We start from the raw sequence: 17169 nt of genomic DNA on the forward strand, positions 1-17169 counted from the left end.
TTCTGCTTTTACATCATATCTTAGGCTATGTTCACATATCTGAATTTCTGTGGCAGATGTTTCCGGCATGGAAATTCAGTTTTCTGCATCCGCGAAAAGAATAAACGTGCCCGTTCTTTGCATAAGTCTATGAGACAGCATGTTCTTGTGCAGTTTGCTGGATGTCTGCACAGAGATCCTTTGTGCAGACATTCCGTTGTGTGAACATATCGTAAGTCTGCAATGAATCAGCTCTGGAGGTGACATCCAGTAGTCTGTTCTTTACCACTCTTTAGACACCAACAAAATGGTGCACACAGACAAAAGAGGAAGGCAGACGAACAAGACCAGATTTGTAACAGTCTATTCAAAATTGCTTGCCTTCCCCATATTCCTCCTGTTAGCTCCCTCTGCTGGTCAACAGTGGGAAATATTATATATTATAAATTTTTAGTACATTTTAAGTAAATTATTTATAAATTATTTAAAAAAATATTTTAAAAATGTGAAAACATTATTCAACCTGTAAAAAAAAAAAAAAAAAATAACATCTGGTGACATATTCCCGTTAAGGACATTGCCATATTTTTCCTTCCTAACCCCAAAAGAAAGTTGTGGTCTTGTAAGAAGAGGAGAATAGTTGTATGTAAGCAAATTGTTTAGATTGTTGTTAGTTTTGATGCCTAAAAAGGTAATAGACGGATTAATCCAGTCATTGGGGATGTCTAGATTTGCCTAGAAAATCTTATTTGGGGGGGGGGGGGGGGAGTAGGCTTAAACTAGGGCTGGGCGGTATGACCAAATGTGTGTATCACAGTATTTTTTTTAACTTCTGGCAGTTCCACGGTATATAACGGTATTTCCTCCTCCTTCCCCCCCCCCCCCGCCCCCAAATTAATTATCAGCGCTGCGCTGTTCTGCCGTCCCCCCCCCCCCCCCCCCCCATTAATTATCAGCCCAGCGCTGCCCCTATCGGGGTAAATACTCACGTCACCCGCTAGCGCTGCCCTCCTCACGCTGTTTGTTGCGGCAGCGGGCGCTGGCACAAGGTAAATAAAATAAACTAACGCATGTTCTGACGTCGGCCTTACGCTGGGGACAGGAACGTCGGACAGCCGTCAGCCTATCACCGGCCGCAGCGATGTTCCGCCTCGGCTGTTGATAGGCTGAGCCCACTGTCATGTAAAGAGCTCTGGATGGCTTCTTACATGACAGTGGGCTCAGCCTATCAGCGGCCGAGGCGGAACATCGCTGCGATCGTTGATAGGCTGATGGCTGTCCGACGTTCCATTCCCTAGGAAGCAGATGAGGCCGGTACCTGACCAACGGGAGGGAAGATAAAGTTTATTTTGTTTTATTTTTTGCAGCCCGGGAATAGGGATACCACACAGTATAGAGCAGTGGTCTTCAACCTGCCGACCTCCAGATGTTGCAAAACTACAACTCCCAGCATGCATGTTGAGAGTTGTAGTTTTGCAACATCTGGAGGTCCGCAGGTTGAAGACCACTGGTATAGAGAGTGTGTCAGCGCCGGCGGCCGCAACAAACGGGAGGATGGGGACGGGGACAGCGCTAGGCTGATAATTAATTGGGGGGCAGAACAGCGCTCGCGGGCAACATATGATTAGTACCCCGATGTGGGGACAGCGCACCGCTGGGCTAATTCATTCATTCCCGAGGGGGAGGGGCCAAACCGGTATTGCGGTATGGGTTAAAATTCATATCGTGCAGCACAAAAATGTCGGTATTCGATATGAACCGGTATACCGCCCAGCCCTAGCTTAAACTTGAAATTTTTAATTTGTTAGTATAAGTTTTAGGTTGTAAGGGTGCGTTCACACGGAGTAAATGAAGAGCAATTCACGCCGAAAAATTTACGGGCGGAAAAAATAATGTTATTTTTGCGCAAAATTTGCGCGGAATTGCGCGCGGACATGGGGGGGAAAAGAAGTGAAGGGTTTTTCAGCCATTTCCGTGCAAATTGCATGCAAATTGCCCGCGAATTGCGTGCAAATTCCGCGCAAAAACGATGTCGGGCGGAATTTTTTTCTACCATTGACTTCAATTGATTTCTGCTAGCGGATTCCGCTTGAAGAATGAATATGTTCTTTCTTCAAGCGGAACGGAATTCAGCGTTGGAATTCTGCTAGCAGAATTTCCGCAGTGTGAACAGGCCAGCAGAAATAACATTAAAGTCAATGGGCAGAGGAGATGTGCATTAGTTTGTAGCGGAGAATTCAAGAGGAACTACTCTTAAATTCCTCTTGAATTACTCCGTAATACAGCGATCCAAAAAGTTCCAATAGTTTGTATTTGACTCCGACCATCAACCGTATGTATGAAATATGTAGCTGATGGGGCACTTGCTTCACAAGTATCTAACAAGTGATGTGGATGGAAGACCTCATTGGAAGTACTACACAGCACACACAAGTTCAAGAGAACTTGATAACACTAGATCACGTTTCAGGATCCCACAGAATATAAGATTGTGCAGTGAGACCAATCAGCCCTACCTAAGCAATTTTCACTTTGCAGTGGTCAGAATTTATCATTGGGAAAGTCACACATAAGCAAATGAAAGTATCAAACCCCCTTCAAAAAGTCGCAAGTGTAAGCCTGGTCAGGCCTAGCTTACAAACTTGCCTTTGACAGCAATTTTTAAAAAGTCGCACAAAAAGTCTCAACTGCTTTTTGTGCTGCTCCACTCCCTGACCACCCGCCCGCATCTATCATCCACTCGCTAGGTATTGCAGTACTACAACTCCCAGCATGCTTTCACATGTGGAGCAGGCCGACAGGAAAATGAAATCACAGCACTGTAATTTCATATTTACTGGACAGACCTGTGATTGGTCCAGACCTCCTGGCCAATCACAGCTGGCAGAATGAAATATGAAGTTACAGTGCCATAACGTCATTTTTCCCCACTGGGAAGCCAGGGAGCTGAGCACAAGTTGCCCGCTTTTTCTGGCTTCCTTCTCTCCCGCGCCCCACTACTACAACTCCAAGCTTGTCACCCACCTGCACATCTCCGCCACGCGCCACACAACTACAACTCCCAGCATGTTCTTACCGTAAGGGCATGCTAGGAGTTGTAGAGGTGCGGCGGGTGGAAGATTGTCACTTACCCGCACATCTCCCGCCCAGGCCACATGACTACAACTGCCAGCATGTTACAGTAAGGACATGCTGGGAGTTGTAGTGGTGCGAGCTGTGACAAGCTTGTCACCTGCCCGCACATTTCTTGCCCGCGCAGCACGACTACAATTTCCAGCATGTCCTTACTGCAAGAACATGCTGGGACTTTTAGTCGGGCAGCAGGGGCAGGTGACAAGCTTTTCACTCGCCCCTGTTTAATGTTAATAAAATGGTTAACGAGGGCTGGTGTTTTTTGGAATTTTTATTAAACGTGTTGTGTTTTTTTAATTTATTTACTTTACAGGCTTAGTAGTGGAAACAGTTTTATAGACTGAGTCCATTACCAAGCCGGGGTTTAGCGTTAGCCACAAAAATCGGAATAGCTAGCGCTAACCCCCAATTATTACCCCCAGTACCCACCACTACACGGGTGCCAGAAAGAGCCGGTATCAACAGGCCCAGAGTGTCAAAAATGGCGCTCCTGGGCCTAGGCGCTAACAGGCTGGCTTTTTTTTGACCGGGGAGGGCCAGTAACAATGGTCCTCGCCCACCCGGTAACGTCAGGCTGTTGCTGCTTGGTTGATATCTGGCTGAGAATAACAATAGGGGGAACCCTATGCATGTTTTTCTTTTTTTTTTTTTTTTATATTATTTAGGAAAAAAACGTGGGGTTCCCCATATTTTCATTCTCAGCCAGATACCAACCAAGCAGGCAACAGCCTCACGTTACCAGGGTGGGCGAAGACCATTGTTTCTGGACCTCCCCAGCTTAAATAACGCCAGCCTGTTACCACCTAGGCCCAGGAGGGCCATATTTGATGCTCCAGGCCTGTTGGTACCGGCTGGGGGTTAGCGCTAGGCGTTTTTTGGGCTGACGCTAAGCCCCGGTTTTAGTGATGGACTCTGTCTATAAGACAGCTTCCAATACCAAGCCTGTGAAGTACCGTATTTATCGGCGTATAACACGCACTTTTTAGGCTAAAATTTTTAGCCTAAAGTCTATGTGCGTGTTATACGCGATACACCCCCAGGAAAGGCAGGGAGAGAGAGGCCGTCACTGCCCACTTCTCTCCCCCTGCCTTCCCTGGGGTCTAGAGCCCTGCTGCCGGCCCTTCTCTCCCCCTAGCTATCGGCGCCGCTGCCCGTTCTGTCCCCCTGACTATCTGTGCCGGCGCCCCACTGCCGGCGCCGATAGCCAGGGGGAGAGAAGGGGCAGCGGCACCCATTGCCGGCGCCGCTGCCCCGTTGCCTCCCCCCATCCCCGGTGGCATAATTACCTGGGTCGGGTCCGCGCTGCTGCAGGCCTCCGGCGTGCGTCCCCTGCGTCGTTGCCATGCACGCGCGGCGCACTGACGTCATGCGCCGTGCAGCGCATAGCAACGACGCAGGGGACGCGCGCCGGAGGCCTGCAGCAGCGCGGACCCGACCCAGGTAATTATGCCACCGGGGATGGGGGGAGGCAACAGGGCAGCGGGGAAAGGCAGGGGGAGAGAAGCGGGCAGCGACGGCCTCTCTCCCCCTGCCTTTCCTGGGGGTATATCGGGGTATACACGCGCGCACACGCACCCTCATTTTACCATGGATATTTGGGTAAAAAACTTTTTTTACCCAAATATCCTTGGTAAAATGAGGGTGCGTGTTATAGGCCGGTGGGTGGTATACCCCGATAAATACGGTAAATAGAAAAAAACACAACAAGTTTAAAAAACTTTTTTTTTTTTTTTTAAAACACTCCCTCACAAGCCCTTGTTAACCATTTTATTACTATTAACCCCTTAAGGACGCAGCTCATTTTCACCTTAAGGACGGAGCCATTTTTAGCAATTCTGACCACTGTCCCTTTATGCATTAATAACTCTGGGATGCTTTTATCGATTATTCTTGATTCTGAGATTGTTTTTTCGTGACATATTCTACTTTATTTTAGTGCTAAATTTTCGTCGTTACTTGCATCCTTTCTTGTTGAAAAATCCCAAAATTTCATGAAAATTTTGAAGTTTGCATTTTTCTAACTTTGAAACTCTCTGCTTGTAAGGAAAATGGATATTCCCAAAAAAATGTATTATATTGATTCACAAATACAATATGTTTACTTTATGTTGGCATCATAAAATGGACATATTTTTACTTGTAAAAATTAGAGGGCTTCAAAGTATAGCAGCAGTTTTAAAAATTTTCCTGAAAATTGCTAAATCTGAAGGGACAGATGTTACAGAACTGGGCAGTCTAGGCATGCTGAGATTTGTAGTTTTTCAACATCTGGAGGGCTACCGTTTGGGCACCACTGTAATAGTGGTCTCCAAACTGTGACCCTCCTGATGTTGCAAAACTACAACTCCCAGCATGCCCAGACAGCCAAAGGCTGGGAGTTGCAGTTTGGCAACCACTAGGAATGCAGCAGTAAAGATCGCTTTACTGCCACCTTCCTTTATGCTCCACGCCATCCCCTCCCTACCTGCTCCACTGATGTCACCGACTATCGGCGGTCCCCACTGCATCTTCTTTGCAGGTACCGGCCGCCATCTTCTCCCCCCCCCCGTTCTGCCCGACATCCATGGCAACCCCCTGTCTTCAACTGCCATTGGTCAGCACTCATTGCTGACTAATGGCAGGGGATAGGAGGAGGCTGCAGCAACCTCGCTCCTATCCCTCAGGATGATCGGGGCTGTCACTTACAGCTCCGATCATCCCTATTTTCCTGGCGATCAGGTCACCAGAGACCCGATCAGCCCGGAATAGCAGAAGATCGCATGTCTGAATTGAAATGCGATTCCCTGCGATTGCCGACACGGCGATGTGCCGGGATGCCTGCTGAATGATTTCAGCAGGCATCCCGGTCCGGTCCCCAACCGGCTAGCGGCGGGGACCGGAATTCTCACGGGCATTTCCTTACGCCCTACGTCCTTTAAAGGGGTTATCCAGGAAAAAACTTTTTTATATATATCAACTGGCTCCAGAAAGTTAAACAGATTTGTAAATTACTTCTATTAAAAAATCTTAATCCTTTCAGTACTTAGCTTCTGAAGTTAAGGTTGTTCTTTTCTGTCTAAGTCCTCTCTGATGACACCTGTCTCGGGAAACGCCCAGTTTCCCCATAGCAAACCTCTTCTAAACTGGGCGTTTCCCGAGACAGGTGTCATCAGAGAGGACTTAGACAGAAAAGAACAACCTTAACTTCAGAAGGACTTCGCTGTCAGTTACCGGCTCTACCATAGGGACGGACTGCACCTCAGTGGGGAGGGTGCAGCTGTGCTTGGGGAGAAGATGGCTAGAAGGGTGGAGGAGTGTTTAAACTAGGGACTGGGGGGGAGGGAACCTGCAACATAGAGGGGGAAGATAGTGTAGATAGAGTGGGGACTTATTATTGTACCTGGGGGTGGAGCGGAGGGAGGGGTTAGAATAGTTAATAGGGATAGGCTTCAAAGGAAGAACAACCATATGCCATTAAATTGCATGTTGACTAATGCCAGAAGTCTGACCAATAAATCTGATCAACTGGAGTGGTTGATGTCTGAGGAGCATTATGACATAGTGGGTATAAGAGAGACTTGGTTGGATGATACCTGTGACTGGGCGGTCAACATACAGGGTTATAGTCTATTCAGGAAGGATCGGACAAAACGGAAAGGGGGAGGAGTCTGTCTTTATGCAAAATCCAGTCTGAAGACCGCACTGCGTGAGGATATACGGGAGGGAAACGATATTGTGGAGTCATTATGGGTAGAAATATATGGAGATAAAAATAATAAAATTCTGATAGGGGTTTAGTATAAGCCACCAAACATAATGGAAGAAGCAGAAGATCAATTAATGAGGCAAATAAACAAGGCAGCAAATCAGAATGAGGAGGTAATAATGGGGGACTTTAACTATCCTGATATAATTTGGGAGACTGAGTCCTGTGAATCTCATAAAGGAAACAGGTTTCTGACTATAGCTAAAGACAATTATCTGTCCCAAATGGTGCAGAGCCTGACCAGAGGGGGCACCGTACTAGACTTAATATTAACCAACAGACCTGACAGAGTAACTGATGTGCAAATAGAAGGACACCTGGGAAATAGGGATCATAATATAATACATTATAACTTGTTCTTCAATAAGGGAATCTCTCGAGGGGCCACAAAAACAATGAACTTTAGGAAGGCAAAGTTCGTTCAACTCAGAGAAGCCCTTAACAATATAAAATGGGATAATGTCCTCAAAAACAAGAATACTGACACTAAATGGGAGACTTTTAAAAATATCTTAAACTCTCACTGTAAGATGTATATACCTTTTGGGAATAAAAGGGTCAGAAATAAAATCAAACCAATATGGATGAATAAAAATGTTAAGGGGGCAATAAATGACAAAAATAAAGCATTTAAAATACTAAAACAGGATGGCAGTGAAGAAGCATTAAAAAGCTATAGAGAAAAATGTAAAATATGTAAAAAACAGATAAAAGCCGCAAAAAAAGAGACAGAAAGACTCATTACCAAAGAGAGTAAAACTAACCCCAAAATGTTTTTTAACTATATAAATAGCAAAAAGTTCAAAAATGAAAGTGTAGGCCCTTTAAAAAATGATAAAGAAGAAATTATAAACGGGGATCAGGAAAAAGCAAATATATTAAACAAATTCTTCTCCACTGTATTCACTGAGGAAAATGAAATGCCAGGTGAAATACAGCGAGATAAGGCAAACTCCTCTTTACAGGTCACCTGTCTAACCCGGGAAGAAGTACAGTGTCGCCTACAAAAAATCAAAATAGACAAATCACCAGGTCCAGATGGCATTCACCCCCATGTTCTAAAGGAATTAAGTAGTGTAATAGACAGACCTCTATTTTTTATATTTATGGACTCTATAGTAACGGGGACTGTTCCCCAGGACTGGCGCATGGCAAATGTGGTGCCAATATTTAAAAATGGGACAAAAGGTGACCCCGGAAATTATAGGCCTGTTAGTTTAACCTCTGTTGTATGTAAATTGTTTGAGGGTTTTCTAAGAGATGCTATTTTGGAATATATTGATACAAATAAATGTATGACTTCATATCAGCATGGCTTTATGAGGGATCGGACCTGTCAAACTAACCTGATCAGCTTTTATGAGGAGGTGAGCTCCAAACTTGACCATGGGCAATCGCTGGATGTCGTATATCTGGATTTTTCCAAAGCATTTGATACGGTTCCACATAAACGGTTGGTGCATAAAATGAGAAGGATGGGGCTGGGGGAGAATGTGTGTAAGTTGGTAAGTAACTGGCTCAGTGATAGGAAACAGAGGGTGTTTATTAATGGTACTTATTCTGATTGGGTGACTGTAACTAGTGGGGTACCACAGGGGTCAGTATTGGGTCCTGTCCTATTTAATATATTCATTAATGACCCTGTAGAGGGGTTGAATAGTAAAGTAGCAGTCTTTGCAGATGATACTTAACTCTGTAAAGCGGTAAACACAATAGAGGCCAGGGCACTGTTACAAATGGATCTGGATAGGTTGGAGGCTTGGGCTGGGAAGTGGCACATGAGGTTCAACTCTGATAAATGTAAGGTAATTCACATGGGGAGGAAAAATCCGGCCTGGGATTATGTATTAAATGGGAGCACACTTGGGATGACTGACGTGGAAAAGGACTTGGGAGTTTTAGTGAACAGTAAATTTAGCTGTAGTGACCAGTGTCGGGCAGCTGCTGCCAAGGCAAATAAAATCATGGGGTGCATCAATATGGGCATAGATGCCCACGACAAGGAAATAATTCTACCACTGTACAAATCCCTAGTCAGACCACACATAGAATACTGTGTACAGTACTGGGCACCAGTGTACAAGAAAGATATAGTGGAGCTGGAGAGGGTTCAAAGACGGGCAACCAGGGTAATACGGGGAATGGGAGGACTACAGTACACAGAAAGATTGTCAGAATTAGGGTTATTTAGTTTAGAAAAAAGAAGGCTTAGGGGAGACCTAATAACTATGTATAAATATATCAGGGGACAGTACAGAGATCTTTCCCATGATCTATTTATACCCAGGACTGTATATCTATAACAAGGGGGCATCCTCTACGTCTAGAGGAAAGAAGGTTTCTACACCAGCACAGATGGGGGTTCTTTACTGTAAGAGCAGTGAGACTGTGGAATTCTCTCCCGGAGGAGGTCGTCATGGGGAACTCTGTAAAAGAATTTAAAAGGGGTCTGGATGCATTTTTGGAGAGTAAAAACATTGCTGTTTATGTAAATTAGAATTATAGGGACAGAACGTTGATCCAGTGATTTATTCTGACTGCCATATTTGGAGTTGGGAAGGAATTTTTTACCTCTAGTATGAGGTTTTTTTTTGTGCCTTCCTCTGGATTAACTCAGTAGGGACTCATTAGGGATATAGGTTGAACGAGATGGACTCTGGTCTTTTTCAACCTTATGAACTATGTTACTATAAGTACTGAAAGGATAAAGATTTTTTAATAGAAGTAATTTACAAATCTGTTTAACTTTCTGGATCCAGTTGATATATAAAAAAAAGTTTTTTCCTGGAATACCCCTTTAAGGACTCGGGATGCAGGGCGTATGCATACGCCCTGCGTCCTGAACAGGTTAAACCAAAAAAACGCTGGTCATCGAACTTCACTAAATCCAAAGTAGTCCTCTGCATACACGGATCTAAAAGGAGAAAAAAAAATGTGTTAGTACATTTAGGGGGAAAAAAAGTGATAACAATTTTATTTATAAACACATCTATATATAACACATTTTTTTCACAGCTGCGACTTGAGGTGGGGGTTACAAAGGAATGTTCTGAATTAATTCTTTGGTTTTTGCTTATGTGTGCTAAAAATGGTATTCAAAAGTGATTTATTAGTTTTTGCTTATGTGAGACAAATTAATCAACCCCCTGTGATAGTATGATAAATATGTCACATGTAAGCAAAAAAAAAAAATTACTACAGAACTCGCTTACCAAAGCAACGATGATAAATGCCCTGGTACATATTTGTATCATAGCAACTGGAACTGGCGTTGCAAGGGGCAGAGACTGGCCAGGCTCTTGGGATTGTTCACATTGTGCCCATTAAAAGAAAACTGTAATCATGTAAAGTCAAATATAAATCTGCCACAAATGGAACACAGGCCCTTGCACTTGTCTAATAGCAGAAAAATGCACCAAATGCTTTTGCTGAGATTTAAAGGGGTACTCCGGTGAAAACCTTTTTTCTTTTAAATCAACTGGTGCCAGAAAGTTAAATAGATTTGTAAATTCTATTAAAAAATCTTAATCCTTCCTGTACTTATTAGCTGCTGAATACTACAGAGGAAATTCTTTTCTTTTTGGAATTCTCTCTGATGACATCACAAGCACAGTGCTCTTTGCTGATGTCATAATAATAATAATAATAATAACTCTTTATTTATTGTTGTCCTTAGTGGGATTTGGACCCAAGGCCCCAGCACTGCAAGGCAGCAGTGCTAACCACTGAGCCACCATGCTGCCCTTAGGATACATCTGCTCTGCACGGTTGCTAAAATGGACAGAGATGTCAGCAGAGAGCACTGTATTCGTGATGTCATCAGTGTTCCAAAAAGAAAGGAATTTCTTCTGTAGCATTCAGCAGATTATAAGTACTGGAAGGATTAAGATTTTTTAATAGAAGTAATTTACAAATATGTTTAACTTTCTGGCACCAGTTGATTTAAAAGAAAAAAGGTTTTCACCGGAGTACCTCTTTAACTTTTATAATGTTGCTGTATGCCAGTTTATTTTAGATCTAATCTGTAAAATTGGGTTTCAAGCAGTGCTAAAACAGGGAGAGGCGAAATACCTAGTCTTTATATGTATTTATTATTGATTGTAGTGTCAGTTTTGTAATAACTTTATAATTTGTTTCTTAGGCAATCGTGGCCCACAAAGATTGATGTTCCACAAGATTTGGAGGATGATCTGACAACCTCTCCATTAGCCCATGTGGCTGTTCCACCAACACCAGCACGGAGTGCAGAAAATGTGCTTAATGGCCATAGAAATAAAGGCGTTGTGGAACCACTGAAAAAGGAGGATGTGCCAGATTTTTCTGGCCCAACAGCTTCAGGAGTACCTCCTGTGGCCCTGAACCCATCAACAAGTGGCAGGAAATGCCTTTTCAGAGTTGAAGAAGATGAGGAGGAAGATGAAGAAGATAAGAAGCATATTTCACTCTCCACACAAGTTGTTTTGCGACGCAAGCCCTCTGTTACAAACCGCCTAACATCTAGGAAGAGTGCCCCAGTGCTCAACCAGATCTTTGAAGAAGGAGAGTCTGATGATGAGTTTGATATGGATGAAAATCTTCCCCCAAAGCTAAGTAGATTAAAAATGAACATAGCTTCTCCTGGTACTGTTCATAAAAGATACCACAGAAGGAAAAGCCAAGGTCGAGGATCAAGCTGCAGCAGCTCAGAAACAAGTGATGATGATTCTGAGAGTAGGAGAAGGCTAGATAAAGATAGTGGCTTTACCTATTCTTGGCACAGAAGAGACAGCAGTGAAGGTCCACCTGGGAATCAAGGTGATGGGGGAGGACAAAGTAAACCAAGCAATGGAAGTTCAGGTGTTGACAAAACTAGTCCAAGTGATAATAAAGGAGGTGGCAGTCCATCCGGTAGTTCTGACGGCAACACCAACAATTCCTCTGGGAACAGCCGTAACTGCGCTGGTTCTGGAAACTCGGTGCAACAGTCCCCAAGAAGCGCAGGAGAACTTGTAGAAAGCCTGAAACTCATGGGTTTGTGTCTGGGCTCCCAACTCCATAATGGAGCCAAGTATATCATTGATCCTCAAAACAGTCTGTCATTTTCAAGTGTCAAAGTGCAGGAGAAGTCCAGCTGGAAGATGTGCATTAGCTCGAATGGCACTGCTGGTAATAGCGTACCTACAGCCAGTATAAAACTATTCTCTGACCAAATGTCAGACTCTGCCAATGAACTAGAGCTTCTGAAGAGTAAAAACTTTAAGAACAATGTTTTACAGCTACCTCTTTGTGAAAAAACAATATCTGTGAATATCCAGAGGAATCCCAAGGAGGGATTGCTATGTACCACTAGTCAGGCCAGCTGTTGCCATGTCATTTAATAGTTGCTTTATGTACATAAGTGTGGCACCATCATTCAAGGCTGAGAACAGTTGCTGGTTTTGTCTATGCCATTTTATAGTCTTATTTTTTTTCTAAGTGGGCTTAGTTATTTATTACGGTTTTAGTTTGTTTTTGCTAGGTAGATCAGCAGCACATTGCATTTCTATGCAGGCTTCTTGCTGACACTTTTTTTTTTTGTAGCTCATTCTAAATATTTTTACTGTGTAAATTTCAATTGTTTTAACGAAAACAAAAAGAAATAATTTTTAGTGTGACCTTGTAACGCACTTACGAATCTCATTTTCAGCACTTAAGCTAAGGAGACCTTTTTTTAGATTTCCTTATGATTTCCTTAGATTTCTTTGCTTAATTCCAGTCCTGACTATTGTGATTGTCGTGTACTATTGTGTGTCTGAGAGAAAACCAAAGCAATAATGTTTTATTGTAGAATCCTCCTCTAGGGTGGTCTCATATTCCAAGGCTTGCACAAATTAATCATGCACTGAAATAGTTTTTAACACCTTAAGTCCCTCTTTTGTCTGACAAATTACAGAATCTACTTTGTACCAGCCTTAAATATGAAGTACTGACCCAAAAAATGATGTCTACTTTAACTTTGTTTTTACACAAATGAAGAAAATTTTAGTTTTTCCTAGTTTTAGTGACAGAAAATAGGGATTTTATTAAAGACAAGAGATGAGTATTATAATGCCAAATCTTTCTTTACCAACTTGAACAGCAGCAAAAGAGTTAACAGAAACAAGAGAAAAAAAGTTTCAGGTGCTATCAGGTATGCAACCAGGTACAGTTCTTCCAATCACCGTGCAGCCTAGGTTATATAATCAAAACCGAATGACCATGGATTCAGGAGTTTGTCTGGCGCAGAGAGGAACCATCAGGAAGCCAAGTAAAATCAATGGATTTATGAAATGCAACGCGTTTCGCTGCGCATGCGCAGCTTCATCAGGCATAACAAGAGAAGGCTGGTGACAGATATATATACCTCCAGGAATTAACCATTAGAGTACTTTTTGAAAGAGTTGTTGCATTAAATTACATATCCACATATGAATGTGACAATATATAAAAAAATATAAATAAATATAAATAGACAGACGACAATCACAAAAATAAAACAATAATGTAGAAGCACAATGAAATCACATAAACATATAATATAATTATCGCATGTGGTGTGAATATACCCCACATGCGACTTAAGCAATCACACCGCTTGGTCATCGGTGCGGCATTCAACAACGCAAGTTGAATATTATTTCAAAATATATAGTATAGAAAAATATGGACCTATAAGATACTATATGTGTTAGTTCAGAAAGCAAAAAATTGAATTATATATCACTGCACTATCTAAATGGGTAATGACAGTACAAATAAAGTAAAATGAACAGTGCGGTATTACAAATCGCAACTGACCCGAGGTTGACATGTGAACACTACTTAGAAAAGAAGTGGGGGAAATGAACTAGAATAACTAGTGCGGTATTGAGTACAGCACCCGGCCAAGACGCAAGGTGTGAATACTCGTAGAAGGATAACAACATATTTATAAAATCAAAATTTACAAACAACAAAAAATAATAAATAAATAAAAAATAAATAGTAAATATACAGAGGTTTCTGTATACAAGGAAGAAAAGGAGAAAAGAAAGAAAAGAACCTGGATAATAAAGCATAAATGATAATAGATAAACAGTAAAAAACGACCAGATAATAAAAATAATAAAAATAAATATAAATAAAATATAACAAAAGACGTACCTATAAACCAATTTCAATAAACAAGTAGGAGAGAAGGAAACAATATCCCGGATAGGATGCTCCAGGATGAACAGCACAGAAGGAACAACGAAAAAAACGGGTATAGATGTAATATTTTGGAGATAAATCTATTAGGAGAAATGTAATATTATAGACCCTAATTTATCAGATTATTTAACTGTATCGATACATTCATTAAAACCTTGAGGGTGCAAAGTATGTAATTTGTGAATCCAGAAGGATTCATGATTATTTAATCTTTGTATAGGGCTGATTATAAAAATGAAGCCCTCAGAATTCTATCAGATCTTGAATATTACACCCCACTTCCCAATGACCCTTCTCCTCATATTTTTTCACAATATTGTTTGCTCATAGGTGGAGCTGTAGAAAATCAATTGCTGGACAAAAGGGAGCACACATTTCTCAATATTAAAAATTATAATTTACCTATTTTTTTATTATTTACCCAAATTACATAAATGTTTAATTAACCCCCCTGGTAGACCTATTATTTCTGGTATTGGTTTGATTACTGCAAACCTTTCCCATTTTATAGATTTATTTCTCCAACCTTACGTTCTACATTTACCATCCTATTTGAGAGATTCAGCTCAGCTCATTTCTGAACTACATGCCTTATCCCTACCCCCTTATTATAGTTTTCTTACCCTGGATGTATGCTCCCTTTATTCTAACATCTCCACTGATTTAGGTGTTCCTGCAATTAGACATTTCCTACAAGAGGACCCCTCACTAAACCCTAGTCAGTCAGAATTCTTACTGGAATCCATTAGATTTATTCTTCTTAATAATGTCTTTGAATTTAATCATACCATTTATCGGCAGAACAGGGGCTGTGCCATGGGGACTCGATTCGCCCCCAGTTACGCTAATTTGTTCATGGGGTGATTCGAGTCCCTAATTATGGCACAGTCCCTATATTTTAAGTTTGTTTTTTTCTTTCGTCGTTATATGGACGATCTCTTCTTGATCTGGGTAGGTACCAAACATGAAGCTGACCTTTTTGTAAATGAGCTGAATACTAATACATGGGGCATAAAATTTACTATGCATTATGCAGAAAGCTCCATTCAATTTTTAGACCTTGATATCCATAAAACAGATGATGGCACTATTTCCACTAAGACTTTTTTTTAAATCTGTTGATATTAACAGTTTCTTGCAGTTCGACAGCGCACACTATCCAAGCTGGCTAAGAGGGGTGCCATTCGGCCAGTATTTACGAATTCGCAGAAACTGTACTTCTGATTCAGATTTTATTTCTCAAGCAGATGTTTTAAAAAAACGCTTTATACAGAAGGGCTATCCTAGATCGCTCTTAACCAAGGCATATATGAAGGTGAAGGATAAAAAACAATCTGATTTGGTTACATCTATTCCCAAAACATCTAGTTCCAATCAGCCTCATAACCCCTTTAGATATAATTTTGTTACAAATTTCAATATTGAGGCATCTAATATTAGAAAAATACTAACTAAGAATTGGCCCATTATTCAAAATGATAAAATTCTAAATCAAATAATTCCCCCAGTTCCTAATGTCACTTACAGACGTTCTAAAAATCTTAGCAATTTGTTAGCCCCCAGTAGATTTTCCGAACATCCGACACCACAGAATATCCGTCCCTTTAAACCATACTGTTTCCCCTGTAAAAAAAAGTCGCTGCCTTTGCTGCGAATGGATCATTCAAACTGACACTTTTTCTTCTTATTTCACACAGCAAACATTTAAAATAAAAGATTCATTAAATTGCAACACCACTTTTGCTATTTATCTATTAACCTGTGGTTGCGACCGCCAATATGTCGGCCGCACCACACAAACTGTACGCTCCAGGATGAACAAGCACAGATGGAACATAAAACATGGTTTTTTGTTGCACAGTTTGTCCCGACACTTCACTCTTCACCATCAAAAAAACACTGAAACATTGAAATTAATCATTTTAGAAACTATCCCCATTCATTTACCTAACAGAATACAAAGATTAAATAATCGTGAATCCTTCTGGATTCACAAATTACATACTTTGCACCCTCAAGGTTTTAATGAATGTATCGATACAGTTAAATAATCTGATAAATTAGGGTCTATAATATTACATTTCTCCTAATAGATTTATCTCCAAAATATTACATCTATACCCGTTTTTTTCGTTGTTCCTTCTGTGCTGTTCATCCTGGTGCGTCCTATCCGGGATATTGTTTCCTTCTCTCCTACTTGTTTATTGAAATTGGTTTATAGGGACGTCTTTTGTTATATTTTATTTTTATTATTTTTATTATCTGGTCGTTTTTTACTGTTTATCTATTATCATTTATGCTTTATTATCCAGGTTCTTTTCTTTCTTTTCTCATTTTCTTCCTTGTATACAGAAACCTCTGTATATTTACTATTTATTTTTTATTTATTTATTATTTTTTGTTGTTTGTAAATTTTGATTTTATAAATATGTTGTTATCCTTCTACGAGTATGCACACCTTGCGTCTTGGCCGGGTGCTGTACTCAATACCGCACTAGTTATTCTAGTTCATTTCCCCCACTTCTTTTCTAAGTAGTGTTCACATGTCACCCTCGGGTCAGTTGCGATTTGTAATACCGCACTGTTCATTTTACTTTATTTGTACTGTCATTACCCATTTAGATGCAGTGATATATAATTCAATTTTTTGCTTTCTGAACTAACACATATAGTATCTTATAGGTCCATATTTTTCTATACTATATATTTTGAAATAATATTCAACTTGCGTTGTTGAATGCCGCACCGATGACCAAGCGGTGTGATTGCTTAAGTCGCATGTGGGGTATATTCACACCACATGCGATAATTATATTATATGTTTATGTGATTTCATTGTGCTTCTACATTATTGTTTTATTTTTGTGATTGTCGTCTGTCTATTTATATTTATTTATATTTTTCTATATTTTTTATATATTGTCACATTCATATGTGGATATGTAATTTTATGCAACAACTCTTTCAAAAAGTACTCTAATGGTTAATTCCTGGAGGTATATATATCTGTCACCAGCCTTCTCTTGTTATGCCTGATGAAGCTGCGCATGCGCAGCGAAACGCGTTGCATTTAATAAATCCATTGAATTTACTTGGCTTCCTGATGGTTCCTCTCTGCGCCAGAC

The 17169-nt window shown here is 41.0% G+C and overlaps 1 protein-coding gene across 4 annotated transcripts in view; it reads left to right on the plus strand.

Moving 5' to 3' along the window:
* Positions 1-12942, plus strand: part of SNRK (SNF related kinase) — a 414130-nt gene extending 401188 nt beyond the window's left edge. For all 4 annotated transcript variants that reach the window (XM_056520214.1, XM_056520213.1, XM_056520215.1 and 1 more), the window contains one exon: positions 10998-12942. In XM_056520214.1, coding sequence (XP_056376189.1) covers positions 10998-12213 — 1216 coding nt within the window. In that variant the 3' untranslated portion in view covers positions 12214-12942. The remainder of the gene's footprint in view (positions 1-10997) is intronic.
* The last annotated feature ends 4227 nt before the right edge of the window (positions 12943-17169 follow it).

This window comes from Hyla sarda, chromosome 5 (genome assembly GCF_029499605.1).
Source record: "Hyla sarda isolate aHylSar1 chromosome 5, aHylSar1.hap1, whole genome shotgun sequence".
Taxonomy (NCBI): domain Eukaryota; kingdom Metazoa; phylum Chordata; class Amphibia; order Anura; family Hylidae; genus Hyla; species Hyla sarda.